This window comes from Durio zibethinus, chromosome 27 (genome assembly GCF_047325235.1).
Source record: "Durio zibethinus cultivar Kanyao isolate XHJ-2024 chromosome 27, ASM4732523v1, whole genome shotgun sequence".
NCBI classification, from domain to species: domain Eukaryota; kingdom Viridiplantae; phylum Streptophyta; class Magnoliopsida; order Malvales; family Malvaceae; genus Durio; species Durio zibethinus.
Genome location: NC_143188.1, coordinates 1,161,303 through 1,179,252, shown reverse-complemented (window position 1 = coordinate 1,179,252; position 17,950 = coordinate 1,161,303). Strand labels below are relative to the sequence as shown.

Genomic DNA, 17,950 nt, shown 5'->3' with positions numbered 1-17,950 from the left:
GGAAATCATCATCTCAATGACCCTAAATTCCACCATAACCCTTTCCACCATCCAATGTCAAAATTATGGATTTAGATTTCCTCAATAAATCTGTCTTACAAATTGCATTACATTTCTTCTGAAACTTGACTTTCTTATGTTCAATATATAGTTAGTAAATCTTGAAAGATGAAGATAATGCACTCATCATTTTCAATCAATAGCTTGATCACACAACAATTTTTAGTAAACATATTCCATTTCCATGCTCCTTTATTTGTTACAGTTCAAGTTTCCCAGACAAACTATGAACTCTTATTACCAATCTGAAGGTCATATGGACCAATAACTGCAAAAATAAAAGGAAAAAAAAAAAAGGAAACTCTCTCAATCAAGCACATATTCATTCCACATTGTATGATCATTGAAGTGGATATTGCTATTGGGGTTTTTAGTAGGCATCAGGATTTGATAGGAGGTAGGCTTCAACAGCCCTGAACATTCCCAAAGCCTTTTCTTTGCCTGCCTTGATTTCCTCCTCCTTGAGCTCAAAGTCACCTATGGTATAATACTTACTAATAGTCTTACATACCGATCCCCCAGCCGCAGAGGCCTCTAACTTTGTCTCATAAGCGATTTCTGAAGTGTGTTCATCAAAGCGTCGCCTTCGATCACACTATAACTATACTGTTAGTGTGTTAGTGGTTGAAGCAACTAGGTATGGCATTTCTACTGGCACTTTTGTAATAGGTTCTGCCATCTGATCAGTTTAGGTAACATGATGGATCTATGCATGGTGATCCATACTGTTAGGCAAACAACTCTTATAGTAGTTAAACAAACTTTTGTATGTTTAAAGCCTATATATTAATGAAATGAAGCTCATGATCTGATGAGCCAATTTACTTCAAGTGACAGATTAGTTTCTGCTGTTTTTTGTTCTTCCTCTGCTCTAAATCCTTCATATACACAAAATTTTCTTTGTCTAGTGCTTCTACCTTCTGCTTCACGTAATTGAATTGACTTCGTGTATTTGGAAAAGCAAATATAGAGTAGTTATTACTTCTTAGTAACAGCGCTTCTAAGTTCTAATTCAATATTTTATTCAAAGTACTTAGATGAATCGGAGATTAGCTCAGCAGGAGCTCAAATCCCAGCACTGCAAGTGCAATCCTTTACCTTATCCCCAGGCTGATGTCTTTGTACCAAAAAAATGTATTTAGTTGCATATACAAATTAACTAACCTTCTCCAAAAGTAACTTTCTTGATGCTGCCGGGCTCACCATTGCCTTCAATGTACTCAACGCTCTTACAAGCCTGAGGAACAATCTTGGGAATGAGCTTGTCACCATCAATGATACAAGCCTTAAACATCTTGGCTGGTGAGATTGCAATAACAACCTCAGATTCGTAAGTGAAGACGCCCATGATTACTAGTGATTTTGGAAATGATCAGATGAATGAAAATAGAATTGATTGAGATATTTGAGGCGTGAGATGAGAAGCTGAAGCTGTAGTATTTATAGAGTCAGAATGAAGAATAACTTTCCTGGTTTTGTAATTTAGTCCAGAAATCACCTAATAAAACTTGCGATTGATTCTGGTTTGTGTACCTACCTTACATATTCTTGGAAATGCAAAACACAAGCTTGCTATAAAGAACAAATTTATGGATCTTGGAAGCAGTCAATATCAGAAGAAGATTAAAAGGAAAGAACTCTAGTATTTTAAGTACAGAAGAAGAGCTTGAATTCAAGTGCTTGGACTATTAGGAACTCGTAGCTATGTGGTAAAATTTCCACCTAATAACCTTCAACTCATAGCTTTTGGCCACAGGTGAACCAAAGACCCTGTTTCTTTAGCATATTTCTCCTCTCACTGTTGACAGGTGAACCAATGGTAGTGACATAAATATTCTCCTTATATGTTATTTTTTAATTCACCAACCCTTTGCCTATTTCTATTGAGTAATGCTGTCAAAGATTGTTGTAGACTTAGTATCACTGCCCATATCAGTTATTAAGTGGAAATTTTGAACAACAAATGTCAAATTTTTTATCTAATTTTTCATTTTTTTTAAGGTCGCAGTAAAAAATAAAGAAAGAATTATATATGCTGGAATTTGAATCATATGTCTGTTCGATGCCACCTTTTAAATGATGGTTATGAACCACTTGAATTAAGTTTCAGATTCAATTCTCTATCTGACTTAAGGTTGATGCATAGGCAATAGGAGGATTTGGATTCCATCACTCCTAATTAAACTCCAAAGATTTATGAAATAAAAAAATGCAAAATAAATACCAATTAATATTGTAAGTGAACCCAAACCTTGATTTTATTTCGTATATCAAAGATAATACAACTCAAACTCTTTAATTATAATGAAATACAGATGAGCACAGCCAGAGACTACCACTCTTATTAAACAACCAATGGCAATTTTGGCCAAGAGAGAAAGAAATATCAAAATCAAACCATTAAAACTGAGATGACATGAATGACATATCAAGCAGTAGCAACCTAGTTGTAGAGATCAGGATTTGCCAAGAGGTAAGCTTCAACAGCCTTGTACATTCCAGAGGCCCTTTCTTTGCCAGCTTTAATTTGCTCTTCATTGATCTCAATGCCACCAATGGTATAGTACTTGCTGCTGCTCTTGCAAATTGATCCTCCACCTGGTGCTGCCATGAACTTGGTCTCATAACTGATTTTCTCAAATGTGTTCGTCAAAACATCGCCTTCGATCACACTGTAACAGTATGAGAAATTCTCTTTGTCTATTCCTTCAACCTTGTGTTTCACACACTTGAATTGGCTGCCTACATTTGTCACCAATCAAATAAATAACATAAAACGAAAAGGAATTTCAAGTGGCAAGAAATGAAAACTAACCTTCACCAAAAGTGATCTTCTTGATACTTCCAGGGCCACCATCTCCTTCAAGAAGCTCAGAGCTCTTGATTGCCTGTGGCACAACCTTTGGGAAAAGGTTGTCAGCATCGAGAACAAAGGCCTTGAACATCTTGGCTGGGGGGATTGAGGTAGCAACCTCCATTTCATAAGTGAAAACACCCATGATTTAATTTTAAGGAAGATAAACAGAATGAAAAAGAAGATTGAACTGAGTGTTTGAGGTGTGGAAACAAGTGAGAATTAAGATGATATTTATAGACTGACCTTGAAGCTTAACTATTTAATTTCTTCAATTTTTTAATTGGATAGATCCAGTCACAAAGAAATTGCGGTAGTCAAAGAAGGCACCTTGCATGAAAATTTCATGGTCAATCTCCAATTAATCATTTTAAACGTTTTGTACCAAACTTCTGCTACATTTTTTTTTCTTGATATTTATTGAAAATGCTAACATAAATATACTTGGAAAGAATATTATAGGGAGTAAATAATCCAATGTGCTGTCAAGGAACTTCATATTTTTATTAATTAATTGGATAGTAAAGATTAACAAGTACTTTTTCGTACATAACAGTATACAAATAAACAATCAAAGATCTATCATTTATAATATTAAATGGTACCGACATCTAGAAGGAAAAAAAAGGGTAGGATCATGAAATAATTACGTTTGAGCATGGGGCCTTTTGGCAAATTTTTGAGAAGAATTGACCATCTAGAAAGCAAGTATCATACTGAAAAAGGATATTGCAGAGAAATAGACTACATAATTTTTCAAACTCAAATAGAGTTTACTTTGACTTTTTATGTTTTATTTTGGTTTCCCATTTGTTTTATAGGATGACATGAATTTCATTCAGGAAGGGTATGTGATATGGCTATTGCCTTGTTCATACTTGGTATTATAAGACAGTTTTGATTCCTACAAAACTTGATTTTCTCGAAAGTTATTACAAAATCTCAACGTGATTTAATTATAATCACAAAATCATTCATGAAAATCTTGGTTTAAGATTTATATACTGAATTGTTTAGCAATCCTGAATGGTTAAAGACACAAAACACTAAATTATGCTATACCTCCCTGTGTTGCTTGTAATAGCATTACAAATATATCAAAGACAATGATCCTCATGAATACATGAAGAAGAAAGCAACCGCACAAAACCTTTTTACTAAACCAAAGAATTTATGTGTTGGTTCAATGGAGCCTGAGCAGACAAACTGTTCTCTCATGAATCCGGCGCAGTTTGTCTGTAAACTGCTTGGAAAGTCTGTCCTCATTCCTAGCAACTTTTTGTCCTTCTTCAGTTGCAGTATTCAATAGTTTTACAAAAGGATCTGCTTCAAGCTCCTTGTCTGAGAGGGCTTCAAACATGGGATGATTCTCTAATGATCTAACAAGTGAGCACTGATTACCCTACGAGGATGATTTTTCTCTTTGAAGTGAGGATCAGGAAATAAGAAAAACATCTTTGAAAGCTTTCCTTCACATACTCACTTTATCCCCAAGTTCCATCCCAATCATTAGAGTTTCAGGGAAAAGAGTTGAAAGACTAATTAAAAGCCCTCCAAAACCACAACCAACATCCGCAAACTGGATCTTTTTGGAACTATCAATCTGATCAGACAAGGGAACAATTGAGAGTAATGAAGTGATAGTCAAGATGGCTGGTGAAAAGAGGAACAGGGAAGTGAGAGTCACATAGACGGTTGCTGGGTGCTTGTGCTCGGTAGAATCGTTCCGAGGCAAAGCCAGTTGACTTGTTTAAAGTTGGGTTTGCCTTGTTTTATAACATGTTTCTCCCCTGCAAGCTGTATAACATCAAGTTAAAACTTCAGGGAACATTGAGGGAAGCTAAAAATGAAATTTCAAGTGAAACCCATGATAGCAAACTAATTATCCCATAGCCATTCACCATCAAACAGAAAGATAGAAATACTTATCGAATGCGAATCATCTCCAGTTCTCAGAAGATACAAAATCAAAGAGTATATGTGAAGCAAACGAAATGCTAAAACATCAAATGAACAAAACAAAGGATGAAACTAAAGCCTCTTCTTTTATAGAAAAACAAGAAACCCAAATCGCTAAATCCCCAGAAAGATGAGATAAAAATCTCGAAACTTAATAACTCAATGGAATTACCGGAATCGAAGAAGCGAGAAAGGAGCGGTCTTTGCTTTCTTCGGCTAGGGGCCGCGGTGCGTTCCAATGGTGTTGTAAGCTTCGCCTTGTACCGTTGAAGTCGTTTAGCCTTCAAAACGGTGTCGTTTCTCAATTTTAAGCAATTAAGCCTATGCTATTTTTGGTTCTTTGTTGGTCTTGTTGGAGACTTGGACTACATTTTGATTTTGGGCCTTCCAAGCGTATTAAACATCTTGAAACCCATAATTGATGATATCAAAAATAAAATTCAACTAAGGCTTTTTTTTTTTTTTTTTTGAAAATAAGAATTCAAACCTAGTTCTTTGAGATTAGAATTATATACTAATTATTGATCCAAATGCTCGTATACATATTAAAAAATTTATTTTATTTGACAAAGATATTAAAATACAGTTATTTGAATAAAAAATTATACATTAATTATTGAATCAAAAATTTTAAAAATTAGAGACTTTTTATGTAAAATAAACAATTTTGTTCAATATTTTATAACTATGAAATTAGTAGTTGTTATAGCTATAGGGCTGATAACAATTTAAATTTAATCAAATTTAATTTGATTTTTTTAAATAATGTATAAAATTATGAATTTTTAAAATTTAATCTAAATCTAAACCGAATTTTTATATAATCCAATCCAAATTAAATTATATGGTTCATTGTTTTGTTAAATTTATTTATATATTATTTTAATATGATTTTAAATATATTTAAATAGATTTAAGTATAAAATAATTATTTTATTTTATAAAAATTTAAAATATATAAAATTATTAAAAATATATAATTCTATTTAAATTTTTTTTACTTTTTAATTTAAATTTGATTCAAACTTAATATATATATATATATTTAATATTGGATTTTAATTTAAAGTAAATTAAAAAATCAATCTCAATCGAATGAACACTAAAATTTTAAATCAATTTTTAATTTTCTAATTTTTTTCTCATTCCATATAAAAGCTGTAATAAAGAAGATCAGTCAAACTATAAAATCATTGACTTTATACCAAAATTCCACCCAAAACAAAACAATGGGTATACATAAAATATTGGTTGGATTTTTTTTTATTGAATTCTAAAAAATAAAATTAAAAGTTTAACTCTTTATTAATAAATCATACAATTATAAAAAAAAAATTATTAATATAATAATAATAACATGAGACAGAAAAAAGCTACTCTCATGTGCCAGGGTGGCATAAAGTCCAGCTGCTGTAAGCAAAAATGCTTGAATCTGATTTTCGCTTTTGAATATGGGTGGCTCAATAGAGACACAAAGGAAAATTTTCAAAAAAAAAAAAAAAAAACTAAGAGGAAATTGAAAGTCAACAAAGAATATTTCAAACTACAGAAATATATCCTTCTTGAGAAGAATCATAGAATATCCCAATGACCAAATTTCCGAAATCCAAAGCAACATCCCCAAAACTTTTACTCCATTTAGTAAAAAATGTTAAAAAAAAAATCCTCCATGGAAAAAAAATGTTTTTTTTGTGAAAAACATCTTTTAATTCTCTATTTCTCGTCACTTCAATTCTTTTCTCGATAATTTATATATTTATATCATTAAAATATTAATAATTTATATATTCATATCATATTTTATATAAAAATGATGTATCACAGTTTGTATTGATAAAAAAATATAAAATATATATCTTTTAATTTTATTAAATTTATTTATAATTTTTATTAAAATTTTAAATCATATTATTTTTATATATTTTATTTAAATCATTTTCATATCATATCATCGTCTCATATTTAAAATTATCAAATATACTATTTTCTCTTATTTTATTATAAAAAAATAAACTCATTTCATATTAATATAAATTTCATCATTTTTCTTAAAACCACATGAATAATAAGAATTACTCATAATTTATGATCTTACTATTTACATATATTATCATATTTATTAAAAAGTAAGACTTTACCTACGCTAACGTAAATCATATATTTTTTATTATTAAATTAAACTTAAATCTATAATTAATTTAAATTAAAATAATATTTTTAATTTTAATTATTTTGATTCAAAAATTAAAAAAAAACACTTTAGATTAATATAATTGGATGCTTATTTTTTATTAAAAGTATTTTACTCTATAATAAGTACATCTATTTTTTTTATTAAAGTTAAATTCAAATTTTTTTTCTGAATTAATGTATTTGATAAAAAAATAATATTTTTGCATAATTATTACTTTATATTGTAACAAGAAATAAGAGTTCAATTTTAAGAAGAAAATATCGCTAAAAGATTGATCCAATCGAGAAATTTTTAAATGAACGATAAAATTACAGTCAATTAACATTTTTAAAAAGAGAAAAAAATATATTTTATTTATTTTTCATATATGTTAATTATTTGATGAAATAAAATTTTATACGTTTTGACCAAAATCAAAGCACCAAAGACAAAAATCTCTCTCTTTTCCTTTCATCACCGGTCGCCACATATCTTTCTCTTCTCTCTCCCAAATCACTGTTTTAAACAAACAATCACAAATCCTCACTCAATCTCTCTCTCTCTTTCGCTGTATCTTCCTCTGATTCACTAAAACCCTAACATCCACAACAGAAAGAACAGCCCTGTTTTTTTCAACGGCGTCGTTTCTGCGTTGCTTGCAATGTCTGGTTCCGGTGGCGTTTCGATCGCGAGAAGCCGAGGCGGCGAGAATCGGTTTTATAATCCGCCGCCGATGAGGAAACAGCAACAGCAACAGCAACAACAACAACAACAACAACAGCAGCAGCAGCAGCAGATGACGATGCAGCGGCGAGAACAAAGGCCCTTGATTTCCAAGAGTTTGACGGAGAAGAGAACGGATCACGAGGAATGCGCCACGTCATCGCCATCTTCATCGTCGTTGAATAATAGTAGTAATAATAAAGGAAATGATGATAATTTGACGAATTTGGGTCGATTCTTGGAGTTTACGACTCCTGTGGTTCCAGCTCAATATTTGCCCAAGGTAAATACAAAAAAAAAAAAAACCAACTTTTATTAATCAAGATTTGACTTTTTTTTTTTAAATGGTTCAATCTTTAACTTTTGGGATCCTTTGATTGATTAAAAGCACTGGTCCTGTCCTGTTTTATGTTGAGGAAATATGTGGAAATTTGGTTTTTTCTTTTTAATGATTAGCTGCAACTAATGCAATTACTTGACTTTAATTTCTTTGTAAGAATCTAATTCTATTTTAAGGGTTTTTTATGTTCTTTTGGGTTCGTTTATGTTTGTTTGTTTAAATTTATTTGGTTATGATTTGTTTATTGTTTATGAACATAAATATGTTTGTTTAATATTTGCGATTTAATGTTTGTGAACGAGTTCATTTAACTTAATTGAATTACTGAACGTGAACATCTTATCATTTAAACAAACCAAACTCAAACAAACAGAGCAATTTTTTTACCAAACACGAACTAAGCTCTTACACTTCTAAAATTGAACGAACAAACCATAGACATATGTTCATTCATGTTCATTTACAGCCCTAGCAATTACTTGACTTAATTTTAATTTCTTTGTAAGAATCAAAACCCAATAGAAAATTAAAGGATTTTGCATTATTTTATTAGTCAGAACATATAGTAAAATTGAAGATATTTTACTAAACAACAGAAGACAGGCAACCAGAAATTTCTTATTATTAATCAATGCAAAATAGGGAATTGTTTTTCGAAAATGTTAAGAAAATATGAAGTGTTTAAGGGTTTTTTTTAATGCTGGTGAAGCTTTTATTGATGAAATTTTGGTGATCTTACAGACAAGCATAAAAGGTTGGATAGGGCAAGAGCATGGAATGGAGTGTCCTCCATATTTTGTGCTTGAGGATTTGTGGGAATCTTTTAAGGAATGGAGTGCATATGGGACAGGGGTTCCTCTTTTGTTGAATGGGAGTGACTCTGTAATGCAATACTATGTCCCTTATTTGTCTGCCATTCAGTTGTATATAGACTCGTCAAAACCCTCCCCATGGCAAAGGTAAAACTATTGACACCTATTTTTTATCTAACTACATGCTATGAGTAAATGCTTTTTTATTAACTTGGGAAGTCATGTTGCTCAAGTCTTAGCTGATAGTTGTCCAGTCCATAATCATACGTAGATAAACAGAGGTTAAAGTGCAAGGTGATGAGTTTTCTTGAGCTGTAAATCATTAATTGTAATTTTTCCTTGGAATGCTAGTTTAATAGCTGCTTTTTGGGTTATTTCATTTTGCAATCTATCTTTGAACAGGAGGCCTGGTGAGGAGAGTGATACTGAGTCATCCAGGGAGACAAGTAGTGATGGTAGCAACAGTGATTGTCGAATGGGAAGAAGAGCTAACAATGTCATCCAGGAGGCTTGGAATCCGCTGGAGATTGCAGATGCCAATATTCAGACATTGACTAGACTGTCACTTAGAAATAGACCCGTTGGGGGATCATCAAGTGATGAAACCGATAGTTGTAACCCTCCTGGTCAGCTTATTTTTGAATACTTAGAGCATGACCAACCATTTAGTCGTGAGCCGTTGGCTGACAAAGTAAGTCCCTTGTCCTTTGTTACATTAGCATTGTTTTGCTCTCTCTAATAACCATGCATACTGCAGATTTCGGTTCTGGCATCTCAATTTCCAGCTCTAAGGACATACAGGAGCTGTGATCTATCACCTTCAAGTTGGATTTCTGTGGCATGGTATGTTTTTATCTTTTTAAAATACTTCATGAAACTATGATTTTTGTTTATTCCAATTGTGATTTTAAACTTGATTATATCTGACTACCTTTTTTTTTTATGAAGGTATCCTATATACAGGATACCAATGGGTCCAACTCTGCAAAATCTTGATGCCTGCTTTTTAACCTATCACTCTCTATCTACACCCTCATCAGGTAAACATCTTTTTTACGCTTTTATATGTGGTTGCATGTCTATATTATTTTTGCCTGACACTTTGTTTACAATTTGATTTGACTATTGTTTGGAGCAGCTACTGGCATGGATGGGCAGCCCCTTCGAGGCTTTAATGTTAGGGAGTTTCATGGTGCCGACATGTCCTCAAAGCTACCGTTGCTTCCCTTTGGACTTGCTTTCTATAAGTTCAAAGTTTCCGTTTGGAATCCTGATGAAGTTAATGAATCTCAGAAAGCTAATTCGCTTTTGCGGGAAGCTGATAACTGGCTTAGGTTATTGCAAGTGAACCATCCAGACTTCAGGTTCTTTGTTTCCCACAGTACATACTGCAGGTGAACAAAGGTCCAAGTCATAACAGAAACTGACCGCTTAACTCGGAAGAGAATCCCAGCATCTCAGAAGATTGACTTCCAAACCTTTTATCTAGCCCCATCAGCCTTAGCTCTTACATATTCTTGAAATTGCATACCCTATTTGTAGTTCTTCCTCATGGATGTGAGAAGATGCTTTATTTTGTATGGATTATGGTGGATACAAGAACACAGATAGACATGATATTCCATTTCATCTGGTCTGGTGGGCTTCCTTTGATACTCCATGTTCTTTTATGAGCTTCATGGCCCTGAAGAGTTAGAATCGCTACAACCTCTTAATAAGTTTGTTTTGATGATGATGAAAACTTCTATGATATTTGTATATACTTGTGCCTTTTGGAGTTTAGTATGTGTAACATACTACTTGTACTAACATTGTTATAGAGCTTGATATTGGATCCAAACATTATGTTTTTCAGTGGAGGTGAAATAACATGTTAGCTCTTTTAGCTCAGTCTTCAGTTTTTTGTCTAGTGGCTAAAGGCTTAAGAAGACATGCAAGGTGGGAATTCGATCCCCACCATGTTTAGCTCTTCTTCTTGAGGGAGATAAATTCATTCCCTTAAACTTCAACCTATATTCAACTGTGTTTTTCCTTTTACAGTTTCTCCTTTTTTTTTCCTTCCCTTTCATTGATACTGGACACGTGAAGTTTTAGTGCCTTCCACAGACGAATCTATTCTCACACCTAAAGTACAAGAAGAAAATATCAAAACTTCGTGGTCAAGTCCAGAAAAGGTTAGCCCAGACAAGTTAATTTGCAACACGTTGGCATGGTAAAAACGTTTAGACAATGGGTTTTTTTTTTTTTTTTGGGTTTTTGTGAGTGAGGCCGGGATACGAATCTCTCAGTGCTTCATAGGCAATTATGTTATTCTACTAGTAGAAAATGTCAAATGTCATCATCGCCCCCCCCCCCCCCCCTCCCCCCATCCAGGCGTTCCAGTTGGTGAAAAGAATTGTTCACCCACACAAAAGACCCACACTACTCTTTAGGCATCGATAATTTGCACCCTTTTCCATGTGAAAAGATGATGACTTGATCCATAATGTTGATAACCAATGATTTGTAGTTAAGGTTTGAAATCAAATCTTATCCAACATTTGAGTGACTTTCTTAGGAGTGAATGTGAATTCCAAACTTCATAGCGCTTCTTTTTCTCATAAATAAGAGGATAGCTCTGCTACTTGGTGAGAACCACCATTGTGGGATAAGTTCGGCTTACCACTGCTCTAATCAATCTACCCGCTCTGGTGGAAGCCTAAGTGATGGACAAAAATAATTCATTTTTGGTTTTTCAATAAAAAATGACAAGCGTAATTATTTGACATGAGATCAACATATAATCCTCTTACTTAAAAACATGTTTAGCATGGCAACTGCATCTAGATATTTCAAGTTCAGGTAAGTCCGGGATAAGATAAAGTTCTTCCATCTTTAATTATGCACAAAAGCTCTAAATACAATAGAAATAACAAAGTTCCACTGATCTAACCGATGACCCCATTACCATTTCTGAAGTAGAGTGAAAGATCTTCCTCTTTATGCTTTACTCTCAGACCTAATATTTATATTGGCTTAATCACTACAAATACCCCCATTAACTTATAAGCTATCATCAAGAATGGTGGACATCAACAGCCCTTGGACGAACTCACACCTTCGAGCTTTCTCCTCGTGCTCCTTGTCCGACAGTTGCGACTGTTGAGGCTTTCTGTCATGATAAACTAGTGTTAGAAAATTAAATCTAATTCATGACTTAGAATGGTGAATGACATGAAGCATAAGGCAGGGAAAGTTCCTACCAAGAAGGAATTGGGAAAGAAAATGCAAGATGCTTCCAATGTGGTTAAAAATTTCATCAATTGACAACATTGATTGCCTTTATAGCCCTTTCCAACAACGGAAAAGGTATGTACATAGCATCAATTGTCACTATGATCAAGTGGTATCTACCAACTGATCAGCAAGGCCAATAATAACAATAAAATATCTTTTACCTAAGCCATTTAAATTTCTACACTTTGGTTACTTGCTCAAAGTTGTTCACTAAATCAAAGAACGTAGTGGACTAGCAGCAGCCCTATCATTTTCAGAGAACCAGATAGAGAAACAAAAGTACTAATATCACAAGAATAAATGACACCAGCAGCTATACCTTTCTAGAAATTCTTTACTTGTGCTTTCCTTTACTGCACTTGCTTCAGCAATGGAAAGAGGCTGCAAGCTTAAAGGCTCATCACCTGTGGGCGGATTAAACATAAATGATGATAATAATGGATCCGGTTCTACATTGGAGGAAGAAACAATGCATGACGAACCCCCAAGAAGGGTCTGCAAATTTCCTTCTTGCAGTTCTTTTCTCAACATAGAAAACGTCAAGTTGGATCCACCCTTGCGTAATCTCCTCTTGCGCTGCACGTAATATCCAGTCAAGGAGTAACCTGAATCCCTCATCATGACATCCTAACTTACAAACAAACTAGAGAAAGGAAAGTTCTTTTACAGCAACATCAACATACAAATTTGGTCACTGTAAGCAGATACGTAGATTGATTCTAAAATAAAGATGAAAAAAACAAATGCCCATACCCCTAACAAAGTCTATTATGTTTCGCATGCATTGCCACACCACAGGGCATGTGGTCAAGCACCACAAAGAAGATGAAAGCAGATTAATAGTTTTAGTCTTTTGAAAATAGACAGATCAATATTCGGACCAGATCTACATGGATATAGTATTGTTTAACCAGCCACGACAGAAGAACCGAAAAAAGAGATACCAAATAAACCCAGACAAACAAAACCAACATAAAAAGGATATCTTAAGAAAATTCCCATGTTGCAAGGTTATATGGCTAACAATATCCATTCCAACCCTCTTTGCACAAACCGGGCACACCTGAAAAGGTAACATTCAACCAAACGCCTATTAAGCAAATTTCGAGTTTAACTCTCAAGCAATCCAACAGGCCAACAACACATATAAAAAGAAGATCAAAAGCATGAAGAATCATAGAATTTATCCAATTAATTTAAAAGCTAAACAGCCTAAAACGGTATTGTGAAGGAATCTAGACACGGGAAATGAGGATGATACTAAAGCAAACAACATCTACCACTCTAAGACTACAATAACAACAAACTAAGCAACAAACTAAGCCTTATATTCCATAACTCTGAGTTCGGTTGATCTACCACTCTAAGATTAGGAGCAGTAAAATTCACAATGAAAGACACATAGCTAAAAAAATTATCAAAAATCTTATTTAGTTAAATCCCCAATTTCAACAGCCCAAGAGTAAAATCCCACTTCAATTTTAAAAAAAAAAAAAAATTTCCAATTATGAACCACTCCATACACTGATGCACATTGCTTCTACTTGTAAACCTCAAAACACTCCTTCATCGCTATATGAAACTATCTAAACAAAGCTCATATCTTTTTCTAGATTCAATAAGAAAAACCCAAATTTCATGAATACAAACACAAAATTTCTTTTTTTTTTTTTTGAGAAATTACGAATGGGTACCCCGTTTTTTGCTTCAACAGGGTGTTCCTCATCGATGTGGCAACAAAGTCCAACAATGTCGAAATCCTCAGCACAAAACGGACATAAAAACTCGGCCTTGAAATCCTCATCTCCGTCAACTTCTTCATACCCTTCTCCTAGAAACAGATCTAAACACAACAAAAATCAAAATTCATCGCAAATTCAAATCGTTTCATTTCCTATTGTCTCCAGAACCAAACGGAAAATACTAACCAGATCGAGATAGGTGACGCCTTGAAGAAGATGAAGAAGAAGAATTGGAAAATCGAAAGCTCCATGGATTTGACTCCATTTTTCTGGGAATCACAAAGAAAAGAAAGCAATTTTTTTCTTTTAATCTAATTATTGTGGAAAATTTATTGAAATGAAGAACCCAAAAAGTTCATAAATTGAAATGAATAACCCAAAAAAACCCTAGAAGGATGGAAGTAGGAGGAAGAGAAGAAGAAATGAAAGGAGAGAGAGAAACGAAGGAAGGAAGGAAAGAACAGAGAGACACTCTCCACCGAACTTACGGTCCGGGGTTCAGCCTTTATTATGAAAAATTTTTTTGGTCTTTTTGCTGACTTGTCCAATAAGTTTTCTAAATTTTGGAAATGCCCCTCCTTTCAAAACTGCGTAAGTTTGGGGGAAGAAAGCAGCGGTGGGTGGCTGTGATTGGCTGATTGCATCACTGGGCGAGGACTCATATTCGTTAATGAAGGAATTTGATTGGACTACTCATTGAACGCGTTTTGAAACGTCGTTTTTTCTTTTTTGAGCTTTCGACGTGCGCGGCTGCTAAAAACGGTATAGCTTTTTAGTTCATTTGGCTTTGAGTTTAACCCTAGCAATGAGAATAGCATAGATATTCGTCATTTTTTTAATATTTATATACGAATTTATTTAATATTTGTAATATTTAAATTTATTTAAATTTGAATATATTTAAATAAGTAATATTGATTTAAATATTTAAATTTATTAAATTATTCATTTATTTAAAATTTTTATTAAAATATAAAATAAATAAGATTTAATTTAAAATTTAAGTTTATTTTTAATTAATAATAAATAAAAATTATTTTTTAAAGTCCGAAATCTTTTATAAATATTAAATTTTATATATTTTAAATATGTAAATGGGTAATAAATTTAAATACAAATTTAAATATCTATTATTATTCACTAAAACTTAAATAAATTTAGATATTAAATATCCAGAGATAATATCTGTATCCACTTTAAATATATCACGTATAATAAATTTTTTATCTGAATCTATTAATTATTCATTCATAATTATCTAAATTCGAAATAAACAAATTGAATAATAGCAAATATTCGTTTATTACTATTCATTATCATCTCTATTCAACCCTCAACAAAAGAAATTGTTTCTTTCTTTGTTCATTTCTTCATTTAGGCACAAGGTGGCAATGGATCGCAATTTCACAAAAATGAAAATTACTTTGAAAACAAAACGAAAATTACATAGCATTGGGTGACGCAATGAAAGAACAATTGTCACCATGATCATCCATAAATACACAACAAGAGAATAGATAATCTAAATAGTTAAAAGCAAGAAAACGCAATTCAGCTATTCATTTTAGTCTTTAAAGATTTGTCAAGAAAATTAGCAATTGTGAGCTTCATGTCAACCACTGTCAACAAGTCCATATCTGACATGGCTCTATGTGCTGCATCTAATGATTGAAAGGCAAAATGCTCACAGACTTGATCTTGGAAATAGTAATCTAAGCAATTAAACTAACTGAAAAAGCGATATAGAAAAAAGTGGGGAAGGGAAGCTCTAACCATTCAACTTCATGAAATAGACTTGATAATTTATGTATTCGTATCATATAATATATAAATAATTCGTATATTCGTATCGTGTTTTACATGAAAATTACATATCATAATTCATGTCGATACAAAAACATAAAATGTATTTTTTTAGTTTTGTTAAAATTATTTATGATTTTTACTAAAATTTTAAATCATGTCATCTTCATATTTTTTATTCATATTATTTTTGTGTCGTCTTTGAGATTATCAGGCCTTTTATCAACTGGCATACCTAAGGAAAGGTGTCTTAGAAATAGACAATTAAAAGGAATATCCATTGAATAACAGCTAAATTCCTTGACTAAAAAAATATGTCAAAACAACATGCTTTGTGACCCAAAACTATATTCTTCTAGCATTGGGTAGCAACAGTAATTTGAACTTCATTATAAAGATAATCAATAAACTTAAGATTAGTAGGAAATTTTGCATCATTTAAGGATAATATGCCTTACGACATAAATGTGAGAATTTGAAACATTTTGGTCATAATAAATGTTTGCAAACAATTGTTCTTCCCCCCTAAAAGGTCTTGGATTGCAATTTCATTGCTTGCCTACACTTATCCATCCAAGAATTCATGCCTAACGTTGCTTGGTTCACATTTCTCAATGTCACTAGTTCTTAGCCAACTTACTGTTGATTTAAGTCTTAAAACCTAAGTCCTGTTGATTGTCCCTTGTTGAAAAGGCTCAAAACCATGTGATCCAAGCAACTTAAATTGATCGAACCTATCATCATTTGGGCTCAATCAACTACAACAAAATTAGCTTGCACTTAGAGTAACATTTCCACATGTTTCTGGTGATAAGCATGGAATAGATCAATAGAATAGAATGTTAATCAAAATGATGGCATAAAGTTATGTACATTACTTGAAAACAAAGATAAAAAATGATATTCTCTAAGTGTTATTTTATTAAAAAAAATCCCCAAATATATAGAAGAATCGATATGTAAAAAGAAACCCATAAAATAAGGAACAATCATCCAAACATAAAAAAAAAAAAGATCAAAAATATAAATCTCAACTAATCAAGAAATTAATCTTGATTGGATATCCCAACAAATCAAAAAATTGATCCTGATTTGATATATAATATGTCAACACTCTCTCTCAAGTTGGAGAATAGATATTTATCATTCTCAACTTGTTAACAAGATTCTCAAAGCTTGGTTTGTGTAGTCCTTTTGTTAGGATATCTGTTACTTGTTGCTTTGTGGGAACATAGGTCATACAAATCACTCTCATATCAATTTTTTCTTTGATAAAATGCTTATAAACTTTTACATACTTTGTTCAATCAATGACACACTGGATTATGAGCAATACTTATAATAGCCTTATTATCATAATACAATTTTATAGGGTATTAAGCTATCATTTTTAATTCTCTCAAAAGTCTCTTCAGCCAGATAAGTTCATAAGTTCCTTGTGAACGAGTTTTAAATTCTATTTCTGCATTATTTCGAGCAATAATAAGCTATTTCTTGCTCCCCTATATGATAAGATTACCCCAAACCTTTGTACAACACCCAGAGGTGGATTTTTTGTCTTCAATTGATCCTGTCTAATCTGCATCTATAAATGCTTCAACATTTTTTTATTCATTCTTCTTAAACAATAAATCCTTACTCGGTGTGGCCTTCAAATACCTTAAAATTCGATACACAACTTCAAGATATTCCTCAAATGGAAAGTGTATGTACTAACTTACTACACTAACTACAAAGGCAATATCAGGTCTTATATAAAATAAGTAGATCAGCTTTCTAACCACTCATTGATATTTTTTCGTATCTATTGAAATTATTCTTTTCTTTCTAGGTTCACATTAGGATCTATAGACATATCAGCTAGTAAACAGCCAAGCATACCGATTTTTTTTAAAAGATCTATTGTATATTTCTTTTGAAAAACAATAATGCCATTCTTCCTCCTTACAACTTTCATCCCTAAAAAGTATTTTAGTTTTCCACGATCTGTAAGTTTAAATTCTTTTTCAAGAGTTTTATTTAGCCTCTCTATTTCTTCAGTGTTATCACTTATTAATATAATATCATCAATATAAATAATCAAAATAGTCTTTTTTCTATGTTGTAAGTGTTTGAAAAAAAGAGTAGGATCAATTTGTCTTTGGCTAAATTCATGTTTCCTTATTGACTTTGCAAAACGATCAAACCAAGCCTTTGATGACTATTTTA

The 17,950-nt window shown here is 32.3% G+C and overlaps 3 protein-coding genes and 2 pseudogenes across 3 annotated transcripts; 1 reads left to right on the top strand and 4 right to left on the bottom strand.

Annotated features, from left to right (window-relative positions):
• Positions 1–430: 430 nt before the first annotated feature.
• On the bottom strand, positions 431–1,408 carry LOC111279299 (major allergen Pru ar 1 pseudogene; annotated as a pseudogene).
• Positions 1,409–2,291: 883 nt separating this feature from the next.
• On the bottom strand, positions 2,292–3,135 carry LOC111279297 (major allergen Pru av 1-like). Its single transcript, XM_022866314.2, has 2 exons — positions 2,876–3,135; positions 2,292–2,802 (listed from the first exon to the last, which is right to left on the bottom strand). Exons 1-2 carry the CDS (start codon positions 3,057–3,059, stop codon positions 2,504–2,506), a joined length of 483 nt encoding a protein of 160 aa, XP_022722049.1. The 5' UTR covers positions 3,060–3,135; the 3' UTR covers positions 2,292–2,503.
• Positions 3,136–3,891: 756 nt separating this feature from the next.
• LOC111279734 (tRNA (guanine-N(7)-)-methyltransferase pseudogene) lies at positions 3,892–4,695 on the bottom strand (annotated as a pseudogene).
• Positions 4,696–7,450: 2,755 nt separating this feature from the next.
• Positions 7,451–10,811, top strand: LOC111279866 (uncharacterized). Its single transcript, XM_022866931.2, has 6 exons — positions 7,451–8,052; positions 8,851–9,068; positions 9,324–9,612; positions 9,679–9,764; positions 9,870–9,961; positions 10,060–10,811. Exons 1-6 carry the CDS (start codon positions 7,708–7,710, stop codon positions 10,317–10,319), a joined length of 1,290 nt encoding a protein of 429 aa, XP_022722666.2. The 5' UTR covers positions 7,451–7,707; the 3' UTR covers positions 10,320–10,811.
• Positions 10,812–11,774: 963 nt separating this feature from the next.
• LOC111280053 (protein DEHYDRATION-INDUCED 19 homolog 4-like) lies at positions 11,775–14,591 on the bottom strand. The gene is made up of 5 exons (XM_089756150.1): positions 14,126–14,591; positions 13,892–14,040; positions 13,183–13,260; positions 12,517–12,779; positions 11,775–12,072 (listed from the first exon to the last, which is right to left on the bottom strand). The coding sequence occupies exons 1-5, from the start codon at positions 14,202–14,204 to the stop codon at positions 11,964–11,966; spliced, it is 678 nt and encodes a 225-aa protein (XP_089612276.1). The 5' UTR covers positions 14,205–14,591; the 3' UTR covers positions 11,775–11,963.
• Between the last annotated feature and the right edge of the window lie 3,359 nt (positions 14,592–17,950).

Coding starts and splice junctions, on each gene's coding strand:
- LOC111280053 (XM_089756150.1), bottom strand. CDS start 14,204: ATGGAGTCAAATCCATGGAGCTTTCGATTTTCCAATTCTTCTTCTTCA. Junction 13,261..13,891: donor CTGTTGAAGCAAAAAACGGG/GTACCCATTCGT, acceptor TTACCTTTTCAG/GTGTGCCCGGTTTGTGCAAA. Junction 12,780..13,182: donor AACATGGGAATTTTCTTAAG/ATATCCTTTTTA, acceptor ACTGGATATTAC/GTGCAGCGCAAGAGGAGATT.
- LOC111279866 (XM_022866931.2), top strand. CDS start 7,708: ATGTCTGGTTCCGGTGGCGTTTCGATCGCGAGAAGCCGAGGCGGCGAG. Junction 8,053..8,850: donor CAGCTCAATATTTGCCCAAG/GTAAATACAAAA, acceptor GTGATCTTACAG/ACAAGCATAAAAGGTTGGAT. Junction 9,765..9,869: donor AGTTGGATTTCTGTGGCATG/GTATGTTTTTAT, acceptor TTTTTTATGAAG/GTATCCTATATACAGGATAC.
- LOC111279297 (XM_022866314.2), bottom strand. CDS start 3,059: ATGGGTGTTTTCACTTATGAAATGGAGGTTGCTACCTCAATCCCCCCA. Junction 2,803..2,875: donor GAAGATCACTTTTGGTGAAG/GTTAGTTTTCAT, acceptor TGACAAATGTAG/GCAGCCAATTCAAGTGTGTG.